Genomic DNA, 25,922 nt, shown 5'->3' with positions numbered 1-25,922 from the left:
CCACACCCCCTGGATTCTGATTGGTTAGCAGTGTGAGGCCGGGGAAAGCCTAAATTGACTTTCCCTCACTATCCATGCACAGAAGACTTTGAATAATAGGCCAAATAAGCAGGCAAAACTAAGTTATGAAAGTAATGTTATTAAAAAATCCTTATTGATGCAGAGCACTCTCGGTATCCTCAGGCGTGAATTTTGATGATCAGGGTTTATTGGGCCGAGTGGACAACACTGTATATATACATTTTATCAAATTACTTGGTTTTCTAAGTAAACGTAATGAAACACGTTGAAATAAAGTCAGACCATAGGTACAAAAAATTAAAAAAAGACTAGTTTGTGGTTAGTTTAGGTGCAAAAATGCAAACATGTTCTTAATCTTTATTAAATGAATATTTAAAATCTTGTCCCTGTAGTGTTATTGCTTTAGAGCGGGTGCATTATGTGAGGTCAAAAGGAATAAGAGAGTACAGTGTTTGCATGTTGTTTATTATTATTTTGCATTCAGATTCTTGAAAATAGTGTGGGAAGACATGAGCTGTTTTCATATTTGAATTTTAAATTTTTTTCCTTTTTTTTATTGCTCTGCTTACACATACTTTTTCCCTGGGTTTTCTATTGGTATCAATTAAGGATAAGAAATGTATTTCTAGGAAGATACAGTATGGCTGTTTGCATGTTTGTGTACATGCACACTCTTGTGTATGTATGCTTATTAATTTGTGTGTGTGTGTGTGTGTGTGCATGCACACTTGCAAACACACTCCTGCATCTAGAACGTGGCAGCCCTGCCCATGCCATTGTTGTTTGGGGAGCGGGTACCCTGTCCCCATCATCTGGTTGTGACACCCGCTCTGTGGGACGTGGCAGCTCCCTTAGAAACCGGCAGAGTTCCAATCATCTACATGCCATAACCTTACGGCCGCCTTTGTCCACACCTCCGCCAAGATTCATTTGTGTCGCCCCAGCAGGTCTGACCGCTGAACAATTCCCGGGCGGAGCAGGAGGGAAATACATTTCACTGATTAAAGATATCTGGTGACTGTTCTACATGCTGTCAGCACACTGTTAGTGTTCCCCCCCCACTCCCAACAACCCCTCCTCTCTCCACTCACCTCATGTATGTCATCTCCTAGACCCCCCCCCCCCATACTCCTTCTACTTTCTTCACCTCTCACCCTATCCCACCCAAGCATGCCGTAATTTCACTACATGCGTAGTATCTGATCTTTTGATAAAGTTTAATAAACGACACACATTTCTTTATTTTTCTTTCTTCTTACTTGCTATTCTGATTTCATACAAAAATGTAATCTGGCAATTAATAATAATCTGGAAATTAAAGGATAATGAATAAACAGATAAAGCAATAAAAGCAAAAGTAAAGAAAAATCAGCGACACAGCTTTGTGCTGGAAAGTGACAACTGATGGAAGCAACCTGCAGTCTGAGAGGAACACAGTAAAATAAGCGCTAATGCTGGATGGGCAGTGTAAATAGAGAACATGATGTGTGTGCGTTATTATCAGTGTGTGTCTGTCTCAGTGGCTGTGTGGTCTGACCTTGGGCTTTTTGCAGTATCCTCCTGTAGTGGCATCCCAGCCAGCTGTAAAATAAAATGGAGGACGGCACGCACACAGTAAATCAGAAATAGCTGGGCCACTGTGCACTGTATGTGTTTAAGAGTCCCATACTGCAGTAAAAAAAAAAGGCTTGCAACAGGGGGTAGAGGTATAGTGAGCAGTTTTGTGTAAGAGATATGGGGCATCTCCTGACCCTCTTCCTCACCCTGATCAAATATCAGGAGTTGACAAGTTATAAATGAGGTGCTCCTTGCTTTCTTTTCTTTTTCTCCTCCTTTTCCTATTCTTCTCTCTCTTTGTTCCTGCCTTTCTTTCTCTGTCTTTCTTGCTTTTCCCGTCTCACCTCATGCTTCACACAGCTTTGCGTTGAGGAGAGGGAAAAGGCAGAACTGTGTATGATTTTTTTTTTTTTTTTTTTTTGCACATGTAGCGCTTCTCCAGACCAGCAGGGGACAGTGTTACTTGACATGTAAATTGAGATGCTAGTACAAATATGTATGCACAATTAAAGAAGAAACATTTTCTTCTTTGTTCCCTTATTTGTTGTTGTCTTTGTTCACATGCAAGTTTTAGCCTATTTCATATTAGTTGTTTGACTGAACTGCCCTGCCTACATTGGCAGAAACACACAAATACAGAGTGGCCTATAACTTCAAATGACTTGATTGTTCTACTTTCTTCACTAGGTACTTCAGTATATGGGTCACATGTTTTGGAAGGTGGAGATGGAGGGGGTGTGGGAATTGGCACATCTTTTTTTGAACATTTTGCCCATTTCCATTTCAGGAGTCACCTCCAAACCCTAATTAACAGGGAAAGCCATCAAATCAAACTTTACCAATCCCAAAGGTGCCGTCGGCAGGCAACTGGCACAGACGTTCCCAATGCCACCCTCTCCTGCCACCTTTTGCTCCACTGTTAACTGACTCACTAGTGTGCCAGCGCCTGTGTGTGAGAGTTCCATGTGCGTGTGTGTTGGGAGGAGTACAGGGGGCAGAGATCAGTGGGAATGACAAGTGCTGCTACTATTATGAAGGGCAAGGATCTGGAGACATCAAACCCTCCACAGGCTAATCATCCATGTGTGCATTTGTGTGTTGCTAATTTATAATATGTGTGTCTGCAGTAGCACAGATTCATGTAGGTGGTGTTTGCGGTGGTGCACTCAAGCGCGTTTGTATGCACGCGTGCACGTCAGAGGCGACAAGCGAGTGTTAGATGTCAGTCGAGGTGAGGGACTGTGGAATATGGAGAGCAGTAGAGTGGTGCCCTGTGTGACACCAGTCCTGTAGACAAGGGTTAAGCAGGGAATAGGGAATAGTCCTGAGGTAATAGCATGGGGGCGGAGGGTTGATGAAGGGTGAACAAAGGTGATGCAGTGTTTCACAGACATGACGCCCTGATATGCTTTGTTGGCTCATTTGATAGGAGCATGTGAGTGAAGGAGGGCGCCCTCAAGGGAAATTTAATAGCAGTCAACATCAGCCTTTATGCTATGAAAGTAAAAAATAGGGTAAATATACAAGGCTGTGAGAGCAGAATAATTCGACAATGTACCGGCGAAGCTCGGGATGTGTAAGTGTATCTCTCGCTCCTTTAAGCCAATAGGACCGAGCTTTTCGTAGCCTTTATTTCTGTTATCATTCAACCTGTGTCTAAGTATGAAAGCCTCAATGTACACATAGTAGGGGCACTCATCATTAAACGGCCAGCCTCCAGGGTCTCCCCTCATTGTCTCACCCACTGTTCTTTCTTCTGTTAGATTCATATCTGATATTTAGCCACAGAGCCACATTATGCTCTCTTTTCTCCCAAGTCTAGACGGAAACCAAAGGCTGTGTCTACCTCACACTGCAGACTACAGAGGTGACTCATTCCCATGTGTGCAGCACTATTCTGAACACCAGACAGGAACTGATGGGCTCTGAACTTCAAATTCTGTGTCAGGGGCCCAATGGCATCTAGAAAAGGGTAGCAGGCAAACACTTGACCTTCCATTAATTGTCTCCCATGCATAACCACTTGTTAATTACTGGAAGAGCCAAAATGGCTTCCAAAGCTAGTTTGTAAAAGGTCACTTACCACTGGGTAATGAACAGTCTCAGCGGCTCTTAAGTTTGCTGGTCTTCTGGTCTAGTAGACCGTCACAGGCTAAAGATGTATGATGTTGTAATGTGGACGAGAGGGGATGGAGAGTGGTACTTTGTCTTTCAAGTTTCTTTGACCATTGTGAGGATTGTCTGTCTGTTAAAGTCAGAGTCATTGGGTTGAATATAAATTCCCTCCAGACAGCCTATTCAACATTCATGCCAAATACCATAGTGTTAAAGTGGAATGAATGTAAGCCTATAGACGTGCGAGATGCCAATTAATAACCTTGTGGTTCATAACTTTATTACATGCACGCGCGCACACACACAGACCTAGACACACTCACACACACACACACACACACACACACACACGTATGAACACACACCCCTCCCTCATCTCATTAGCCTCTGTCCCCGTTCGCTTTATCTTTTCCACCTAGTCTGCATAAGGAGAATATATACATTCTTTGTAGTGACAGTACTATCAGCAAGGGTCATCTTTCTTGCCTCTTGCACACAGTATAACGATAAGGACTTGTGTTATTTTAAAGAACCTGTTCAAAGAGAGGAGTGATAATACAGCGATAAGGTGATTAAACAGAAAGGGTTTTATATGATGCACATTAACAGTTTTGTCCCCTTTCATGTCTCAGGAATGATTACCATTAAGTATCTCACCTGCTCTTTATTGCAGCTTATGAAAGCATCTAAATGGCAGCTCAGAAACTGGGAGTGAACTTTCTAGGCTTCTTCATGTATTTTAGATTATTCTTAAATGTTTTCCCAGGGGTGTTTTTCAGTCAGCCATTTTGTTTTGCATCTGGATAGAACTTTTTTCATTTTCTTTGTTTTTTTTTTTGTCCTTACATTTTGCGGGTCTATCAGTCCCGTGAATATTGCACGGTGTTATTAAAATTTAAATTACAGTGTGAACCCGAGCACAAAGGTCCGATCCCATATTGTGCTAACTCTCCACCTGATCCATCTCATGCCTGTCTTGGCTTTGTATCGGGGTTATACGCAGATGCCTTGCATCATCACACATTTGATTGTGGGTTAGCAAAATGTGCTGGCTTCAACCTTGCAGGGGTCTGTAACCTTTCGGAGGGGTAAACGTAAGAGGTATGCAATCTCGACTGATGTTTAGTGGTATATTCTCACCTCTTTCACTCTCTACCTCTTTTTCCTCTCTCCCTCTCTACCCCTTTTTTAATAGCTCCTGGTATTGTCTTGGTCCTTGCTGACAACAAAGGGGATAAATGCAATGCCTACTGTAAGTCCCTGTGGTTAGGCCTTGGACATGACACGTGTCAGCCTATGATAAATTGGCTGTGTGTCTGTTCAATTTCAAATGCAAAGCTCTAGAGAGAGAGGGAGAGAGAAAGAGAGTGAGGGAGAAAGAGGAAAGAACATGATGGAGAATGGGCATATTTCTGGCACAGAGAGAGGAGGATGCCTCAGATGCAGGATGTTAGTGTGTGGGGTACAGATAAGGCATTGCACAAGTTTGAGAGTGGGATGCCCACGTCCCGGGGTTTGGGAGGTGAAATCTTGGCATCAGGACAGGTGCTAGACAGTGGAGGAGGAGGTGGGGACAAGGAATGAAAGATGAGAGAGCTCTTTTCACAATGCTGATGAATCACTTTTTGCTGATGTATCCACAAGCAGTACTAACAAATTTGTGCCACCTAACTCTGCCCACTTCGCTTCTATATGTGTGGGGCTAATTGTTTTTCTTTATTCTGTCCTTTACTTTTGTCTTTTGCTGTGTGATTAGACATATACAGTAAACACTGTGGGATGCAATGATTTGAAAGTGAAACAACAAAGGGTAAAAAAAAAGAAGTATGCAGTGCTTCCAGGAGATGCCTGGCTAATAATCTGCCTGTGCTAATCAGTGCAGCTGGGCCGGGAGAGTTGGCGCTCTGACACCAGGCAGCCACGCAGAGCGTTGGGGAAGAGGCAAGGATGCGAGCCAAATCCAGCTTGTATCTCCCAAGCGGAGCTTCACGGGGGGAGGGGGGGGGGTGCTGGGTGAGGAGAGAGTAGAAAGCAGCTTCTATACCTTGGGATGCCTGCCTGCCTGCCTGCCTGCTTGCCTGCCTGATGCCTCCATGGGAAAAGACGAAAGGATGGCACTTTTCCTTAACAATTGGCCTGCGAGGTGACAAAGCCGATATTATGGTAATGTCAATCTAATCACAGAGAGAGATATCTCCTGGAAATCCTTGGCAGAGGAGTGGCCTCGCGGATATCTCGGGGTCTCCCAGTGTGTGCCCCCCACCCAGCCTCTCTCCATTTAAAGACTATTTCTTTCTCTGGATAGGATGGCACATTTCTCTGGTTGCAGCCGTGGATCTTGAATGGTGTAATGCATTGCGAAAATAGCATGTTTTTTATTAGCACAATGACTTGATTTCCCTCGGTGGTTCAGGCTACCTGGCAACTTGGCACTGTTCTCTGTGTGTTTTTTTTATGACTACCCCCTCGAAGCAGCTCATTTTAGTCATGTGTTTCTCGGTCTTTCTTTCTCTCTCAAACATTTCTCTGATTTGACCCCCTGCTTCCTCCAGCAATCTCGATGAGAGATGAGAGTCCCCACCCGTACATGTTGTTTTGACCTTTAAATGTCATTTGCAGGTGTGTTGAGGCGGCTCGTTGCTAATGCACAAATTTGATAAGAGGTTTATCTATCCCAGAATCCAAGAGGCCTGTGAGAAGAAACACTGGTGGGTCTGCTGACATCTTCGCCAAACCGACCCTATAGGAAAGCCAGAAAAATTTTGATATTATAAATGTCTGCCGACCAGTGAAAGAAAGGCGGAAAGCAGGGGAATGGGACAAAAGGGAAACAGAAAGAAAGGTCCAAGGCATGCAAGACCCTGACTGTGCTGAGCCAGGAACTGTTTTTTTTCCCTGTGATCTATCCACGGCTGAACTCTCTGACACCTCATCTGCCGTGCTGACGAGACGTCGCCGTGCCTTAATTGAAGTGGGTTTGTCTCATCCCTGCTCTCCCATGATCCCCTTCTCTATGGGTCAGTGAGAGGTGGGGGGAACCCCCTTGAGTACACAGCATTGGTGGGATTGCTATTTGCCTCCTACCGCCCCACTGAGAGGATGTTAGATTGAAGTTATTTTATGCTTGGCTTAACTCTCTCTTCCACTCTTCTGCATCATATCTTCTACTCTCTCCTCTTCCTCCCTCTTTTTCACCACTCCCCCAATCCCACCATTCTTAAAACCTCTCATGCAGCAAGAAGGGAGGAAGGCATCCGTTACAGTGTGAAACTACTGTGATTTTATGGAGGTCCTGCAGTTGAATAGGTATACTTTTCCCAGTGGAGCTCAATTCAGTTTGAAATGGCTCTCATCTTTTTTTTGTCTCAAAATGCATTGAATGTGTTTTCAGAATGGGGAAGGATCCAAGGGTGTGGAGAAGTGCCTTCTTTCGCTTAGTTTGTTAAGAATAGGTTTAGGAGTCACAACTACACCACAGTGGCCCCCTACCAAATGCCTGTTACGTAGTTTGGTGTTAAAATTGTAGCATCTGTAAGATTATGGAATTTTTTTTGTCAGTTATTAGTTACATTCAGACAGAGTTACAGTTTCATGCTTAAAGGAGTTGTATGCAATATTCAGAACATTAATGTAGCAGCAAACAACTATTTGCTGTGTCAAGATATGTGGAATAATGGCAACCTAAGTGGAGAATAAAGTTGTACTGCCTCTCCCTGTGTTGTAATCTTAGCTTCTCTGTTGTGGTAGACGGTCCAGCCACACTTGCATGTCAGTGCGTGTGAGTCCCTGTGGGTGTTTCACACTGGCTAGCTAATCGCTGCTGCTCTGCAGCAAGTAGCGCTGATATTGGGGTGGCGTTGTCACAGAACACAGCACCCACCGTCCAATTCCCAACATCTTAACAATACCCCCTTTTACACTGCACTACAAGATAGGAATTTTTTACGCTGTTATGCTGTCTTGCTGTTTTGTTTAGAAGGTACACTTGCGGAATGGGCGGACAGAGTTGTCTGGCCCTGACAACATCTGTGTAAATGGGATAGCTGGCAGGATGGGACAGGCATCATGTTCTGACGACATATTATATGTGCGAGCCACCGACGGGAGACAGCAGCTGATAGCAGTTAGCAGCCACCCCACTGAAGAACAGTAGCCAAAAATGTCAACAAATTGGAAAAACAATGAAGTCCGTGAGCTTCTTACCCTCCGAGTAGAGGGTAAGTTAAATTGCCGAATAACCGGGACAGCAAATTATTGTTTTTGCCATGTTATGCCATTGTTATTATTTGTTATTATAATGTGCTGCCAGTGCATATGTTATATATCCGTCACCCCTCTTTTGATTTGGCAATGATGGCATGCTGTCTAAAATCACACACTGGGATGCAAAAAAAATGCAAAGTCAGCATTAAGAAGGGACTTCGTAATGGCCCTATTGTGTGATCTCTGTGTTAATAGGAATAATGTTAGTTCTGTCAGCACAGTTGCCGTTGTTAGTGCTGTTTATTGTGTTAGCACCCTTAGCTGCTGGCCGCTGGCTTAACAACCTCCATATTGAGAGACATGTGCAGACTATTCCCCCCCAGACTCTGAATCATAGATATGCTCTAAAGAGTTTAAGTTGTAAACACTACAGGAAGCAATGGCACATCACGCGTTACTTGCGTGTGCACAGACACATGTGAGTTTATACGTCTGTGTGTGGTGTCCTGCGTGCGTGCGTGCTTCTTTATGTTTGTGTGTCTGTGTGTGTTCCAGAGTCAAGCCTGTCTCTAGCTCTAAGTGTTGTGCGCATTAGGGTGATGAGGGTAATGATGTGCGAGGCAGTTGTGTTTTGTGCCAGGGCGACCCTGCGGCTTGCACCCCATTCCCAGCCCAATGTGTTTCTGATTCTCTCCATCCCTCATCACCAGTCAGCTTCTTCTGACAGCAACCACATACATATGAAGTTAGCCTACAAGTATGTGCACACGCACATACACTCAGACACACATACGGTATCTATACTTGCATTCATACATATGCAGTAAACACAGAACATATACATACACACCACACCTCACACAGAGTCACGTCAAAGTGCACATATTTACAGCCACATCAAGGTATGCATACACACACTTGATTTTTTTTTTTTTTTTTAGCTACACAGTGGAATGATCATTCCACCCAGCTACCTCTTCTTTTTACTCACATGCAAGCGCAAAGCAATATTCAACCTCATTCCAAGGGTGAAATGGTAAGGTCATTGCATAAGTAGAAGTCAGCCTTCATTCACCATTTCGAGATGCAAACATGTGGGTAGACTCACATTCACCCATATAGACGTACTCCCAAAAACCTGTCAGAAACATGCCTCTGCATATTGATTTTACTGTTGTCAGTGCTATTAGAAAGATCTCTGACATTCCCTGTATTTCCCACCTACCACTGTGGGGGTCTGGCTGGGACACAAAGGCAAATATATGACAAAACCCTCTTCAGCACAGCTTACCTTTATGGTTCACTGCTGTAATTGGCCTAGGGTGAACATACCCGCTCGACACTGGCAGTAATGTATTTGAGAAGATATTGAAAAAGCTGATGAGGGAGACACAAGATGTGTTGTAGAATACAAAAGTTAATAATGGTGGGGATTTTGACGAATGGATCTCTAAATGTATCCTGATATCGGCCTAAATTGCATTCTTTTGCTCACAGTTTTTTGTGTTTTTAATTTATACATTCTCTCATTGACTATGCAAGGTGCTTGCGCCATAGAAGAGAGCAGTTCACTTTGTGTGGAGGATAATGCATGCAGAAGAAGTACTGTTGTGTTATGTATATACAAATGTCTGTGGAGATAGTTCAGACAACACTGTGAAACCCTCGGGTACTGTCATCACACAGACACAGTGAATGTGTCTAAAAGAGTCATGGACTCAACACTCGTACAATGTGCTTTTGAGTACATACATATCATTTTATTGCTGCATATATCACCCCCACACTGAGACATCTGAAAAGAGAGCATGATCTATACCAAAACATTAATCATCATTCATTGTATGTTAATAAATTCAGAATTTCTCCATTTACCATGCGGACGTCCACGCGTGCTGGAAATGCAACCTTTCCAGAGCTCATAAATCACACACACTGAGTCATCTGACAAAGTACCCCAAACACAGGCTGAGGCGCTGCGATCCCTAGGGCACAAACACACGCCATCTAATGTGGCGGAATCAGAGCGGGGACCAGAGCTTTCTGACGGTGCTCCGTTGCCAACCACTACCAACAAGGAGCATTCGCTGCAACCTGGGAAAATAACAGGCAGAATAAGAGAGGATTGTGGGATGCCCCTCTCTGTCTCTGTCTCTCTGTTGCGAGTTTCCCTCTGTCTTCTCCCTCACTGCCTCCAGGGGTTGAGGCCATGTACAAACAACAACACTTACACCCAGAGGGTTGGTTGGTGCTGTGTACAGTGGGGACCACCTGTCTTTGCCTTATTAGACAGATTTCACCATTGAAACTTTAAAAAGCGAGGGACTGTGAATAATGTTACTTCCAGCACTTTCAGTTGTCTGGCTGTGTGAAAATATGCAGTGTTGGTACCCTTTTCAAAATCCTCAACCAAAAACAAAACAAAACAAAAAGTACTTAACTAGGAGTTCAGGAGACGTAACGGAGTATCACTGTAGCTTTGTGTAACTATATTCATAGTAGCTGTTGGTGCATTATTTGTTTCATATAGCACAACTGTGACATTCATCAACCATAAAACTAAAGCTAAACTATAACAATACATCTATGCTTAAACATTGCAGATAATACGTTTTGTAGATCTCTTAGAACATAGATTTTAATTAAAGTATTTTAGATGATTTTATTTGGTCTGCACTGCTCTGCGCTCCTCTATTCAGCGCAAATTGCTCCAATCTGGTGGTTCAGAGAGATTACCAAAAGCAAGACAAGAATCTGAGCAGATACAATAGCTTCTCCTCTCTATACCACCGCACAGATGAAGAGAAACAGATTTATCTGCTACCAACTTCAGAAGCCAAGTAATAATGGGTGCTATTCAGGTGTAAGGCTGTTATTTATGCACCTACATGACAGATTAAATTATTTTTAGCCTGCGGGGAAAGGATCTCCATTGTGTTTCCCTTTACACAGAATAATCATGTCTCTTTACCTTTTAGCAAAGTGGTCACATGATCTCTGCGCTGTATACACTTGCTTTATGCTTCAGATTAAAAGATTAAAGGCTTTGTGGTGAGGAAAAAGACACAAACAGCAGCCCAATGAAAACCATGATACTGTCAGAAAGGGTTTGAGTTGGTGCTACAGTTGTGTTGTATACATTATAGAGGAGACCCTCTGTAGTGCGATTAGGAAGATAATGTCATCACATGTTAATGACCGGAGTGTTTGCAGCGTGCAAAATGAGTGCCCTCTGATATGCAAAGCACTTCTGCTGAGAGAGTAGAATTGTCTGTATGTATGGAAATCCAGTGGAAATAGAGACGCAAGTCTGTGCAGTATAGAACAGACAGCATTATTTATCCCCGTTTCTCCTTTTCTCTCATTTCCCTCCTTTTTACCCCCCTTTGGGTCTCTGGATCCTTTCCCATCTCTCCTCTGTTGCCCGGGCCTATCCCTGGCTCCCTGGAGACTGGAGGACGAGTGGTTATTTCTGACTCTGGAAGATGGTCGTGACTAATTGATTCGACATCTGATGGAACGTGTGTAACGTCTCTTTTCCCCCGCTGCTCTAGCCTTGCCACTTGCTCAGATGAGCGGGAACCATTAATGTATTGTGCATATATTTATGTACTATACGGCTGTGTTTGATATGAGAAATGTGTTTATGCCAGCACTGTCTGTGTTCCTCTGTAAACCCCACGTAGTGTTGTCCCTGGTAATCTAAATTATTACTGGACTGTTTGATGTCATCCTTAGAGAAAAGAAATTCTGTATACCAGTGCATTCCCATTGGTCTCATAACAATGGATTATATGGCTAACACTCAAAATACTCCCACTTATGTATCTGTTAGATCGCTTTGTATTGTTTTTACATGTTTTTGAGATGTTGCACCACATAAACACAATTGATCCCAGAGGTGCTTTACTGTAGGAATGAATCTAATTCACCTATTGAAGTTTAGTCTTTTCTCTTTTTCTCCGCCTCTCCTCTCCCCACTGTCTTCCACTCCTCTGGTCCTCTATCTTTGTCTTTGTGGTGTGGTTTTGGGTCGAGTCCAGAGACCTAATGAGGCGGTTCTGATGGGCCAAGTCCCACAGGTCTTGAAGCTGCAGCAGGCCACTGTTGATGCCCAACCCAAAGTACCTAATTGATCTAATCATTTAGCCGATTGGTCAAAGTAATCAGTCTCTTGTGGGCACACATGGGATGAACAATGACAAGTGTTCAGTGGCTGTAGGCCTGTCTCTTACTATAATAGGCTGGAGGTAGATAGGGCTATATGTTTGTGTGTGTGTGTTTGTGTGCATGGATGTCTGCTTATGAATTGCATGTGCACACAAGGTGCCGGGGTGTCAGTCTGCTGAAATGCCTTAGTGAATAAAAAGTTTATGGTTGTTTCAGTTTCCTTTGCTCATCCAAAGTTTCTGTTTATGAGATAAATTTTTCATGAAATCTTGATAACTAGAGTATAAAGTTCTCATTCAAGCCCACATGGAGTGGATAATGTTTTGCATGTAATTTTAATGAACAGTGTAAAGTATATTTCAAAGAAGTACCCTTCATTTACATCTTTAAAGGTCTACAAAGCAGGGCGCAATGGAACTTCCTTTATGAGGAAGACACATTCAGTATATCGTCTGGATGTGGAGAAGGCCACTAGGGAATGATCAAGTGTGCATCCCATCGACCCGCATCCTCTTCCCCATTACCCTGACATTTCATCCCCACATTTAATTCCAGGCCTTTCTAAAGAGCAGGTAATAGTGCAGAGGGGTACAGGGACCCAGAATTAAGCAGTTTTACACCGAAGGGTAATTTGGTGTGATAAATGTGCCGTCGCTAGTAACTAATAATACATATTTTAAGTAGCAGCGGCGCGGCTCCGCGGCCCAGTAAAGGTAGCATCATTATTAATGTGGGAGTCGCTGCGTGTTTTAGTCAGGGTTACGGCACCAAGGTCAGAGCTACGTTTCACTGAATTAAAAGCCATTTTGAGCTATGGCACTCCTAATCAACTCGGACCTAAAGGTGCATAGCTCAGTTATAATGAGGCACCAATGAATTTAAATAAACAGCAAGATCTAGTGATTTATAAAGGCAATGTGCTATCCTTATAGCTCGTTAGCCATGACGGATACTCTTTATTCTCTGGGCCTCTTTACCCACAGGACCCTGAGCTTTTAACCAAGTAATGTCTGCCTCCATTGTCAGCGGATACGCATTCGGAGCAGGACACTTATCCCCGTCATTATGAAAAGTGGAGACACAATACAAGAGTAATGGTAATGTATGCCATCCAAATAGGTGATTTTTCTCCTCCCCTCCCTCCGTTTTTCGCCGATGTAAAAACTACCCCAGAGTTTTAGGCCTATGAATTCATCATCATATTTTCACAAAGGGTTTTTCATATATCCTGAAAGGAAGCATAATCCTTGATAGCGGAAATGTTTTGCATTTAAAGGGGTACTTTTGGTCGGGGAATTGATGGCGATGTTTTGGGGGGGGCTGTAGAGAAAGGAAAGTTCTAGTTTTTAGAGTGATCACTTATATGAATTATAATATTTTTTTTGAGCGAAATAGTCAGTAGCTTATTTCAACTACTTTACTTTGAAATAATAGAAACTTCTGCAGTCAATGCGCCACCATTAATATGCTGATTAGGAACTTTCTAGAATAATGATGTTTGATACTCAGACTCTCCATCCCCCACATTTTAGGAATTAATTCTTTAACAGTCCCCTGCCTGGCAAGGGTAACTTTTTCCCTACTTTTCTTTTCCAATATTGATCTGGCCAGTGCGACTACAGGTATTGCTCAGGGTTTTGCATTTCTTAATCTAATGACCCTGGGAGTATAGTTAGTGTTTCAACTGGGGCCAGACGGGGCAGTGAGGCGTGCACATGTAGCCGCCTCTGGCTGCCCCCCTGCCGCTCCTGTTGGGGCATGCCAGGGCATTAGTCACTTCATCAGGTTCTTTGTTGCCTGCCTCTCTTTTGTGCTGCCCTTGAAGGACGTTGCAAGCAAAGCCATGGCTACAGCCTCCTCTTTACATCTTGATACAGCTTATTTAAGGGACTTTTAGAAATATCAGCAGCTTGAGATGAGCTTTTCCCTCCTTTCTTTTCAAGCTCTGGATTCAGGATGTGTTTCCTTCTCATTGATTACAGCTCAATCAGCTCACCTCATGTTAAGAAGTGCTGGTTTTATCACTGCACATTTTATGGCATCTATTTAATCACAAAGAGATTTCCTCTTAACTACTACAAAGTAGAGACTAGTATTACACCACTGAGAGTGTAATCGGTTCACTTGTGCATGAGCAGGTACCGTTTCCTGATATGCATTACACTTTGTATGTGGCAGTACCTGAGGCCATTCTGAATTTAAATTGACATCAAATATTTTCATTTTCCGAAGTACAAAAGTGTTGACTCACCTCCAAAATACACTTGTTTGATTTCCCATGTGAACATAGTACACAGTGACACCCATAGCTTTCACCATTCAGAGACTCACTCACTCAGCCTCTCACTGTGCTCCGCATTTCAGAGTAATTTTCACTCCTGACACCACGGCTCTGCCTACCTGCCAATTTCTGTCTCGGTTCCTGAATGGGTGATTTGTAAAGCCATGTTCACCTCAACACTCAGAAGATTTACTCAGGAGTGAGCTTGCCAGGTGTTTGAGCTGTCAGTTCGCTCTGTGTTCACAAACTTGCCGAAGGGAAAGTAATAGCCATACTCCGGTTGACTCAGTCAACAGAGTTGCGATTGTAGTCATAGTGGAATACATATGGTCATTAGTATCAATTTTTAACTTGCAACAACAAAAGTTATTTCAATTTTACATTTTCTTTTCATTAATTTCCTGTGCTACTTGTTTGTCTGAAAAAGCATAACTTGCACATGCTGTAAAACGTTTCCTCTAATGATTAAATTTACTGATGTCTTTTTAAATGTCATGACAGGCTCAAGGGGAATCTGTGTGATCCAAACATATACCCATCCCTTTAATACCTGCATACACACTGTTCTCTCCTCAACTTATGTTTTCGATTTGGTTACACATCCTCCAGCTTTTTCTTTTGCTGGTTACGCTCCCTCCTCCGTCTCACCATGGTTTATAAACAAGCTGTAGTTGTTTTTGGGGCTGGAGGTCGTTGATTTGTCTGCCTCTCCCCGTAGGTCATTGAGGTCACCATGGCCCCGGAAGCATCAAGCTTCGAAAATGAGAAGCCCCGCTCGGCTCTCCCGCTGGCGACCGGGAGCACCCCTTGCCCGCGCCCGCCCTGATGATTAATGCCACCCCCGTCCAGCCACAAACCTTTCTGCCTCAGATAATGCCAGGCAGCAAGCGCGGCTGACACTTTTAATGTATAATTAAGTAGAAAAAGTCAGCACTGGCTATGCAAATTTTTTAAAATGATAAATGACGCTGTACAGCAGCAGGGATTGATTTGGTGTAAATGAAACTAATTAAGGAAATGTCAAACATAATTAATAAAACAGGTTTAAGCTGCAAAACATTGTCAATTGAATGAATGAGGAGGCATTGGCTCCCATTGTTCAGGCTTTATTTAGGTCTTGTGTTTAGCTTGTTCCCTGCTCCAGAATGCTCTCTCCCCTCCTCACTCCCTCCACCACCAATTCCCTGAGAGGGGGAAAATAAATTTGCTTGTCTCTCCGCTGACTGTAGAAATTAATTGCTGAAATCTTGTCCCATCCAAGTGTTACATTCACACGCAGGACATTAACATAACTAATTTGAAAGAGCTCAAATGACTGCATAATGGAGCTCCGTCACCATGCATGACAGTCGCTGGTCATACCAAATTAGCTTGGTTTTATAATTGAAAATTTTCCCCCCCTTTCTAATTTTTACACCATTTCCCTCCTTTTTCTTCATCTACTTTCTCTTCTTCTTTGCTCCTCTTCCCTCCATGGTATCTTTCCTTTCTGTTCCGTTGTCTTGATAAGAACAAAGGTTTTATAATTTACAAAAAGAGTGCTTGACCTATAATTAGAGGAGTGAGGGGAGAGGAGGGGGAGTGCCAAGTGGTGGCAGCAGAGTCAGATCCTTAGTCCTGGTAATGATGCTGGAGACCTTGTGGCCCCCGGGGAGGCAGAAGAATAATGGGATGGGCTATTTTTATGGGGGAGCAAAGCAATGGGCCACCAGCCGCTGGGATGCTGGTGCCTGGGTATGGTGCAGAGCAGCAGGGGCTAGCAGGGGGCTAGTGGGGGGCAAAGGAGGGTGAACACTCAACCTGCCACACTGCCAGCTCTCAGCCCTGCCCATCAGTTCTGTACGTCAGCCTGATGCACCACTGTCGGCCTCTGTGCCCCTGCGCCAGCCGCTGCCCTTGCCGCAGAGAGAGAGAGAACCGTTTGGGTGGATGAGTGGGTTGGAGGGGGGCAGAAACATCTGCCACTCTGAGGATAACAGAGGACTCAAAGATACAAAGTGAGGGGGGTATCACAGTGAGGTGATGCATCTGGATACTTGGATAAGTACACATTAATGGCCTCACGCAGACCTGGAGCAAATAATACTTGCAAAGTTATTCTTCGCCTTTGTTCGAACCTCACAGGATAAAACAATTTGCATGTGTCCAGATGCTAATCAGTTTTAAGAGAGACTGCTAAACTAACCAAATCCTCAACTTTGAGCATCCACAGTTAACTTTGTAGCAGTCAACGGGAGTTTTATGTCTCCCACCCATTATGCACTTTTGTAAAAAATAAATGAAAATAATCTCAAGCTATAAATGCCATTATTGTACACTGTTTGACCCAAGCCCGGTGCTAACAAACACAGATACTGTTAATAATGTGCTTGTGTGCAGACGATCGCAGCAGACCTACGGCTGCCAATATTTTTTGTGTTTTGGTTCTACACACTCTAAGCACCGCTATTTATCATACTCCCACATAACAATCCTCAAGAGTTAAAGGAGCAAAAGAAAACAAAAACAAGAAAACAAAAAGTACAAGAACAAAAGAAAACAAAAAAAAAAAATACAAAACAAGAAAATAAAACTCTGGAACAGTCACAGTCTTTATTCCCATTGCATTTTCATTCTCATCTTTATTTCATTATTCCAGCGAGGGTTCTTATGCTTGTAAAAGTAAACTTAAATCCTGGACTCCTGTACAGTTTCTGCATTCCTTATGCATGACAGTAACCGCTCTACAGCAGCGGTAGCCCCCACGCTCGGCTGCTGTGCTGATGTAGTTAAGGATACTTGTGTTTAAAAGCATAGTCTTTAATGGATGTAGTTTTATGAAAGTATTTAAGTGTTTCTTATTATTGCTGCAACCAGACAAGTGTACACAGACTGGAAATTAGCAGTAGTTCATAATGGCTGTGGTTGGTCCAGTGAGCTGTATGTTCAGGAGCATTTAAAAGCTTATAACATAAAAGCATACTATTAGTGGTGCTTCTTTCTGGTACCCAAGCTGGAGCTGAAGTTACAGCCTCTTTAAGTTTATCTTGTTCTGTAGTAAAGTAAAACAAAGCTGACTACAGCATACTGTGCATACAGTAGTTCATGCATGCTTTGCTACAACACACTGACCCAAAGCAGTGTTACACTTCCACATGGTAATAAAACAGCTTAAAGCTAGAGTTCCAATCAATACACACGCATTCACATAAACTGTTAGAGACAAGATTATTAGCAACAATGACTGATCTTAATTAAATAAGATCGGTCATTAAATATTAAATATTAAACAATATTCAAAAGTAAATCCGCCCCAAAGTCTGAATATATAGCATTCTTACTTAGGTGAGTAAAACAAAAGAAAGATAATTAAACAAGACAGGCTGAACAATATATTTATTTTACATTATTTTATTTATTTTTATCATCATCTAGAAGTCAACGCGAACACTAAACACATTCCTACAGACGGCATTGCACTCAGGGAATTTTTTTAGTTAGTTTTTAAAGAGAAAATCAGAACTGTCTTTTTTTATTGGTGCTGTTTGTTTTCAGCTCAGCATTCAATTTGTTCAATAATAGATTGTTTCAATACTTTTTTAATTCAACAAGCATTGTGTATTTTATCAGTATACTGAAAGCAGAAGACAGACCTGACTGCACTTTAATTTATTGTAGTAATATTGTTATGTTACTGCATATCACATATTTTCCTCATATTGTACGGCCTCACTGAATACATATAATTATAAAGAATTGCTTTATTTAAGAGTCTCAAATTACATCAGGTAATGTTAATGGAGCAGTTAACAGCTGAAAAAAAGAGTTGACAGTGGTGTGATTGCTGCAGTGGCAGCCTATAAAGCCTCTGAAGAACATTAATACCTTGTTTGCTTTCTTGTAATTACCTAAAAAAAAGCACTGCCAGCATTAGTAGGTAGCATATAATTTGTAGTGTGAGCAAATAGGAACATCTAAGTCACAATAAGTGTGGCGTTCTTGTTCCTGTGTTAACATATAGTGTAAGTCCTTTGAAACACGCTGTAGTTCTCGTAAAATCCGTGACCTGTTTTGCACATTTTCCCCAAAGTTTCCAAGTGGTAGTTCACCTTTAATGTTATTTCCTTTCACACATTTTGCTGCAACTCTTTCGTACAGCCCAACCCTTAAAATGCCAAGGGTCACGAGTCAAACATATGCAGCACGGATTACAATTTATTACCCCACATTTGCCTGATAATTTTTCTCTTTTGACAAGCTTAGGTAAATCATATAGCCTACTCTATAATGTATGAGGACTCTGCCGGCTTGATGAGTAAAGTCCGTTGCTATTGGCTGTTACCCCTGTGGTGTTTGAGTTCCCACAAGACCAATAAGGCTTGTCTGTGTTCCGACATGACTGGAATCACTGCAAGAACAGGTAGAGGTCCAGGTATTTATAGAAACCATATGCAAATGGATCAGTGCCACGTTGGATTGTTAGAGCAGAGAGGTGACAGTTAAATACATGTACATAGAAGGAGAAATATATAGGCTTCTCCCTCTCTTTGAGACAAGTCTAATCAGTTAGGATGGCCTCCTCTTCCTCATTTCATTTGAATATATTCAGCTCGGACTCAGACTAAGAAAGTGTCTCTTCCCTCCCATGTATATTATTCCTTCCCGCTGAAGGCTCATTATTTTACAGCAGGGTGTGTGAGAGGTGGCCCCAGTCTCTGAACTCTCTGTCGAGGCTGTATTAATCAAACTTCACACAGCGGGGAAGGGTCCACCCACTGACACGGCACCACTCATTCTACACTTGAGGACAAAAGGGAAAACACACAACCTAAGCTGTTACTGTGAAACCGCTAAAGCTTTTGAAGATAACCGCTTTTTACTTTCACAACAATAGCCCCTACACCCTTTCAAACAGTGTCCATATTTAAGACAGTATTTAACAGCGTTGCTTATCCATTTCAGTCAACCTGTGTTAAAATTGTCCTCTTCTTTTCTCCACAGTGGACAGCAAGATCTTTGCTTGGGGAAATGGCACCAGTGGACAGTAAGTTAATTACAGTAGTAAAAAGATGTAAATGAGCATGTGAACAGTGTGTATTCCCTCTATTCTTGGTGTTACAGCACTGTTCAGACTTTCATTGCCCTTGCTTTGCTTTAGGGGACTATTCAGGTGTCCATAAAAGTTCAGCTATCTGTGGTCAGTTTTGTTCTGCCCAATGGTCATTCAAATGCCTCACTGTCTTCTCTTGCCATACTGCACAGCTGTATATTAAACTGCAGAGAGACACTACAGCACATAGACAAACCAACAGACCGACATATACACAGAGACAAGTTGTTTTCCTCCTGATGAGCTTCCTTGTTAAAACTTCTCCAGCCAGAAGCCAGTCTGGCTATAATGACATCTGAGGGCCTGGGGGCTGCAGTGATTCAGTGGCCCTCAAGTACTCAAACAGCAGCACTGCAGACCTCAGAGAAATACATAAAAGAAACAGAGGCATCACTTCTCACTCTCTCATCATCTCCCATTGTCCCTTATTCTCCTTCTCTCGCACTCCATCTCTCCGTCTGTCTCATTCTATCTCTTCTCTCATGATGCTTTGACCCCTCTAAGCAGGTCGAGGCTCTCTAGTGGGGAGCTTATAGTTGGAGGAGCCTATAGTTGGAGCTCCATAACACCCACTTGCAGAGCAAAGGGTGAGCATCTCCGTTACACAACTGGCACTCTGATATCTGAAAACTCCTCAGCTCTCCTGTGTGTCTCACTGGAGGCGAGTGAGGAGAAGAGTACGAGGGAGCTGTGTAAATTTAAACTGGCAAACTTTCTGATGGAAATAGCAGTGACCCCAGAGTGGTCTTGTCTTGAGTTGAAGCATTGTTGTAATCAATACAGGCTCTCGTGGGGATGGCGGGCGAGGACCTTTCGTTCCCCGTTTGTGGAAATAATGGAGAAGACTGTTTGTTATTTTTCCCAGACATGCCGCAAACTAGCAGATATGGCCGGGGCATTGCAGGTTATGACGCTGGCTCAGGGAAACAAATACAAAGAGGAGCATTTTATCAAGAAGCAAACAGCCGAGCTCTGTTTGAAGCTGCTGGGAGCTCACAGGTCACAGGGGTGCTGGGGCTGCGTTTGACCAGCTCATCTTGAAAAGGGGTCTTGGATGTTCTTTGTTCACTCACACTGGGGACATGGAGACAGCAACACAACTCCCAGCCAAGGCCTATGTAAAGTCATTTGTACAGCTACAAATTGAGTTAGGTTCAGTTATTATTTCTTTCACAGGAACGTAAAAGTGACCTCCCTGAAATATGCCTGTTAGACACACTCCATATATGAGTCTTGTCTGTATAGAGAAAACACAACAGAAAGACAATGCCATAGTATTGCTGTGGGGGTGTACTGTATACTAAAGAGTGATTTTTCCTACATTAAAATTACACTTTACTTGTAGATGTTAATCGCACAAAAAGAATTGAATCAATTTTTCAATAGTTTTCAACATAAATAATGACATATTTTTGTTTTTGATTTAAACATTTTTTGTAAATCAGTATTTTATTTGCATGACAGTTCTACAAAAAAATAATAATTGTGATTTATTATCAGGGTCTATACTGTTATTTACCCTCAAGAGATAACATTTCTCTTTTTCTTTCAAGGGACATTTTACCCCCAAATCAAAAGTATGTTGTTTTCCTCTTACTTGTGGTGTATCAGTCTAGATTGTTTTGGTCTGAGTTTCAGAGTGTTGTAGATATCGATCGTAGAGATGTCTGCCTTCTCTTGAACACATGGAACTAGATGGCACGCAGCTTGTGGTGTTTTAAAATGCCAAAAAATATGTTTGGAAAAACTCAACAACGTGTCTTTCCAGGAATCTTGACCCGTTATTCGAGATAATCCACTTGTTGTGAACAGTTTCATGTAGGAACTATTTTCTTATTACTAAACTATACCTGCCAACGGTTTCACTGCCGAGAAGGAAATGTGCACCTACTCATGGACGAGAGGCTTGGTGCTCGTGTGAGATGTAAACAGCAATGTTGTGTTTCTTGGCTGAGCTGTAACATCAGCTGGCATAGTGGTGCTAGGTTAGCTAGCAGTAGATGCACGCTTCCCTCTGTGCAGTGATGCAGTCAGTGGGTGTAGTTTGGTAGAAAGAAAATAGTTTCTACATTAAACTGCTCACAACAAGGTCTGTGGATTATGTTGAGAAACTGCATCATGATTTTTGCAACTCACACCACAGTAGGGATGTTTGGATTGTTAAATTTCAGGCTGACGCTGATGTTTAAAATAGCAATTTGGTTGATAACCGATAGCGATGTTTGTTATTGTTGTCTTATTGTTATTGTCGTTATTTATTCCCCCTTTTGTGCAAGGGAAACCGAGAAATCTTAATTGTAAAAAAAAAAAAATTAACTAAACTGTTTTAAATTTATTCAATCATATACATTCATAAAACAACCTTTAAAAGAATACTCATTTGTACTGAAAAGAGCTTGAACGCATCTTAATGTAACACAATGCAACCTCTATCAGCAGGTAGTTGTGGGCATTGGCTGCTGACAGATTATGTTAACTAGCTCTCCTCCTGCGATGAATCAACACATATTTGTCAGCAGTCAACGAGGCGAATGTCAGCCAATACCAGTGTGTGGCTGATAAATCAGTACAATCCTTACACCAAAACAATCTAGATTGGTAACAGTATTACAGGAAGGAGTAAATATATATTTATTTTTAAATTTTGGGGTGAACTTTCCCTTTAAACCTTCCCACAAAATATCATGGTGTCCTTAACATGACAGAGAAGAAACCATCAAATTATATTGTTTGTGTGCTTTTCCCAGGCTGGGTGACGGAGAGAGGACAGTAAAGTACCAGCCAGTTGAGGTTAAGTTGCCACAGGAACTGACCACTAAAGGAAGCGACACAGATTTGGATGTCGTCAGCATAGTTGGTGTGGCCTGTGGAAGCCGACACTCCTTCATATGGACTGAAACTGGACAAGCCTACAGTTTTGGGAACAACTTTTACGCACAGCTTGGCTATGACTTCCAGAGGCTTGACTTCAAAGAGCACCAGGTATGAGGAGGATGATTGAGTGTTTACAGTGATCACGAAATCAAAACTACATACATGATTAATATCTGAAATGCTTATATGTGGCATGACACACAAAACAGCAGAAAAACATGCACTCATTACATTCAAACCAATGTGATTTCCTAATGTCCCCTTAATACATCCACATAATCTTTACAGTATAATATCATTAGTTTTTAATTCGTTGTTGTGTGTGTGTGTGTGTGTGTGTGTGTGTGTGTGTGTGTGTGCGTGTGCATGTGAGGGAGAGAACGAGAGAGGAGGGTAACGATGGAGGCAGGCCTGCGTGATGGATACCTCAAGGGTCTGGATGGCTCTTTGCTGGTTGTCTCTCTCTATCTCTGTCCTTACATGGCTTTCCATACAGTAGCATGCTGCTGAACCATACAAATCCTAAATTAAGTGCTGTGGAATTGAAATTGGCTCTCTTGTGAAGTGTTCCACTTGCATTGGAGCTTAATTTTGCCTACTCATATCATTTGATTCAGTCCCTCAGTCCCTCTTTTGCTCGCTGCAGCCCATCGCTCCCTCTTCCTTCTCATGCAAAATAAGCCCATTTAATGTGACAGTGTCTAGGTGAATGATTGCCACTCAACACTTGATATATGGGCATGTGCTTCTGTGCGCATGTGTACTGGATATATTATATTTTCGACAGATTTTCCCAGTCCCTCGCAGTGACATCAGTGCGTTGCTACACATTACATCTTTCTTTTTTTTTTTCTTTACACCCACCACATATTGTAATGGATGGATTAACAAAAGACGAAGAGCCTATGTGGCAGAGTATTTCACTCTGCTCTCTCTCTCTCTCTCTCTCTCTCTCTCTCTCTCTCTCTCTCTCTCTCACTTAGACCAAATATCGTTTCCTGTTTTACCACCTTCTGTTTCTCTTGTGCTAAAGTCAGAGTAGAGTAGGCATGTCATCATGATACGAGAAATTTAGTAGTCGATACCAATACTTGTGAAAGTCCATGATTACCAATATCCAATTTGATACCACTTGTTTTCCTCAATCTTGGTTCCTCTACCAGAGGCTTGGGATTTGAGGGGTCTGCACAGTATCTTAGCTGTTCCTAGGACTGCACTCTTCTGAACCGAGACCTCAGATGTTGTACCTGGAATCTGCTGTCTGCTGGAGCCACTCTCCCAGTTTGGGGGTCACAGCCCCAAGTGCCACTGGCAACACTGTTGCCTTTACTCCCCACATCTTTTCTAGCTCCTCGTTAAAACCTTGGTATTTTTTGAGCTTATTGTGTTCCTTCTTCCTGATGTTGCTGTCACTCGGGTTACTCCATCTATCAGCAGTACTTTCTTCTGTTGTTTGTTGATCAATACAATGTCCGGTTATCGTTCTATCGATCGTTCTGTCATTCTATCTATCGTTATATCTATCTATCTATCGTTCTATCGTTCTATCTATCGTTCTATCGTTCTATCAATCATGTAAGATGTGACAGTTGGTCTTTGTGGCTATTTATCCCGCCCCTCCTCCATTCTGATTGGACGGTTGGGTAAAAAGCGACAGAGACAAGTGCAACATTTTACCCAAAGCTGAACATTTATCAACTCTTGGTGACCTGAAAGTGCAGAGCTTATTATTATTGTAAATACACAATATTTCCATTGCAAAGAATTAAGAAAATACACTTGCCTCTGCCTAGAACATTTGTAGGAGTTTATACTGCACCATCAGGTCTGGAAAAATTACATTTCCTGTACTTGGAGTAAAACGAGTACCCTCATGTTTTCAAAAGTTTGGCATCAACTTGGTACTAAAGTATTGGTTCTCATGACATCCATAGTATGGAGACTTTCAAAGTCTCCTGAAACAAGTTCTAACCTGCTCAGTCACACAGTGTTATCTGATTTATCTCTGTTCCTTTCGGATTACATTTCCTTAAAATCTTAACTACCAACAGATGGTTAAGTTTTACTGCAGTATTATCAACCATCATTTCTTGCCTTCCTCCCACAGTGAAGTGTTCAGTTGCTGCTTTTTTATAATGGGAGTGCTGTTTTCTTGTTATGTTATCTGTTGTTCTTCTGGCCTTGTTCCAGTAGTAACATAAGACAACTCCCAGAAGAGAGGCCTGAGAGTTCATATGAGACTGGCCTCACAGTGGGGGGCGGTGGGGGGGTAGACAGTACCCAGCCACCTGGCAGCAGTATGGAGTCCCAGGGGCCAACGCTCTCACCTCTCATCTCTGATAGAGGCCACTGGGATCTGCATGACTGCATCCAGCCCTCACCTCTTTCTGTTTAAGCAAAGGATACTGAAAGGGGGAAATTCAGCAGCGGTACTAGAGAATGGGACCTGGTGGTATGTGTATCCCAGAGTCAGCCTCTCTTATCATTCTAGCTGTACCAGTGGCCTCTGATTGCCCCAGGTGGAGGCCCAAACCGTGGACTCTTTCTTGTATACCACCAACCTCCATCTTCTTTTATCCTTTTTGCCTCCCTGTGTTCTTTTTTTCTTCAGTAGGTCCAGAAAAGCTGCTCCACCTCCAGCTATCCCCCAGACTCCGCACTATACGATACTGGCTATTGTTGTAAAGAATCTGTAGGTTGGAACTGCTGGCTTCACCCCTAAGGCTCCGTTTCTCTTTACCCTCTGAAATGGAGTGGTAGCAGACTGCTGAGATCTGAGAAACACTATATTCTGTTCTTTATTGGCGTAGTGATAAGGTGTTGGGATTCTGCTCACACCTGTGAGCCCATTGTTCGGGCCCGCTATGGCATTTCACCTGCAACAGACAAGGTTAGACCAGAGCTCCTATTTAATGGTTTGATTGACATAATTTTAATGGCACACCGTGGGGAGCTACATGTCTGTGAACGGAAATGAAAGTTAATCTTATTTTTTTTCTGCCTCTCATGTCTCTGCCCCCTCTCTCTCTCCCCTCATTAGAACAATGACATTGTCATTTTCTCAGGGTTTTGAGGGATGTGTTTGTATGCAGATAGGACAGTCCCTCTTTAGTTCCCCATGTCCTGCCTTATATAAACATTTAGATAAGAATTAGCAGTCACTGGCTATGTTATTGCGGTAGCTGTGGTGTTATCGAGCTAGTATCATATACCATAGGTCTGTTTGTTTTTGTGTGCATGAATTTTTTTTTTTTCTCTGTATACATAGCATAGCTTAGTCTCTAAGTAGGTTAACACCGCCTAGCTGAAAATGTACCACCCATTGTCTGTATTTCTACAAAACTAGGCAAAAAGCGACCGTGGGAGCATGAAAATAAACTCGGTTCCTAAGTGTGACACGTGTGCAGCTTGAGCTTGGCACGGCATCCATGTTCAGCCTGGCTGAGCACAACTTGTTTGAATGTCATATTTATCCCTGTGTTTTGTCAGAAAATTAACTTCCTGTGAGTTTGCGGCAGAGCCGAGCATATGGCCACAGCTCTCTAGAGATGACAGCCTAGCGGAGCGGGAGCTCGCCGGTGCCGCTGCCCTGCTCTGGCGGCAGATGCTCCG

The 25,922-nt window shown here is 42.6% G+C and overlaps 1 protein-coding gene across 2 annotated transcripts in view; it reads left to right on the top strand.

The window, feature by feature from the left end:
• The window catches only part of LOC125889835 (probable E3 ubiquitin-protein ligase HERC2), a 322,212-nt gene that overhangs the window by 29,915 nt on the left and 266,375 nt on the right, over positions 1-25,922 (top strand). For both annotated transcript variants that reach the window (XM_049578034.1, XM_049578033.1), the window contains exons 3-4: positions 19,328-19,370; positions 22,184-22,418. In XM_049578034.1, coding sequence (XP_049433991.1) covers positions 19,328-19,370; positions 22,184-22,418 — 278 coding nt within the window. The remainder of the gene's footprint in view (positions 1-19,327; positions 19,371-22,183; positions 22,419-25,922) is intronic.

This window comes from Epinephelus fuscoguttatus, linkage group LG6, assembly GCF_011397635.1.
Source record: "Epinephelus fuscoguttatus linkage group LG6, E.fuscoguttatus.final_Chr_v1".
NCBI lineage: Eukaryota > Metazoa > Chordata > Actinopteri > Perciformes > Serranidae > Epinephelus > Epinephelus fuscoguttatus.
Note: the sequence above shows the minus strand (reverse complement) of the source record. Positions and strands in the feature narration are given on the sequence as shown.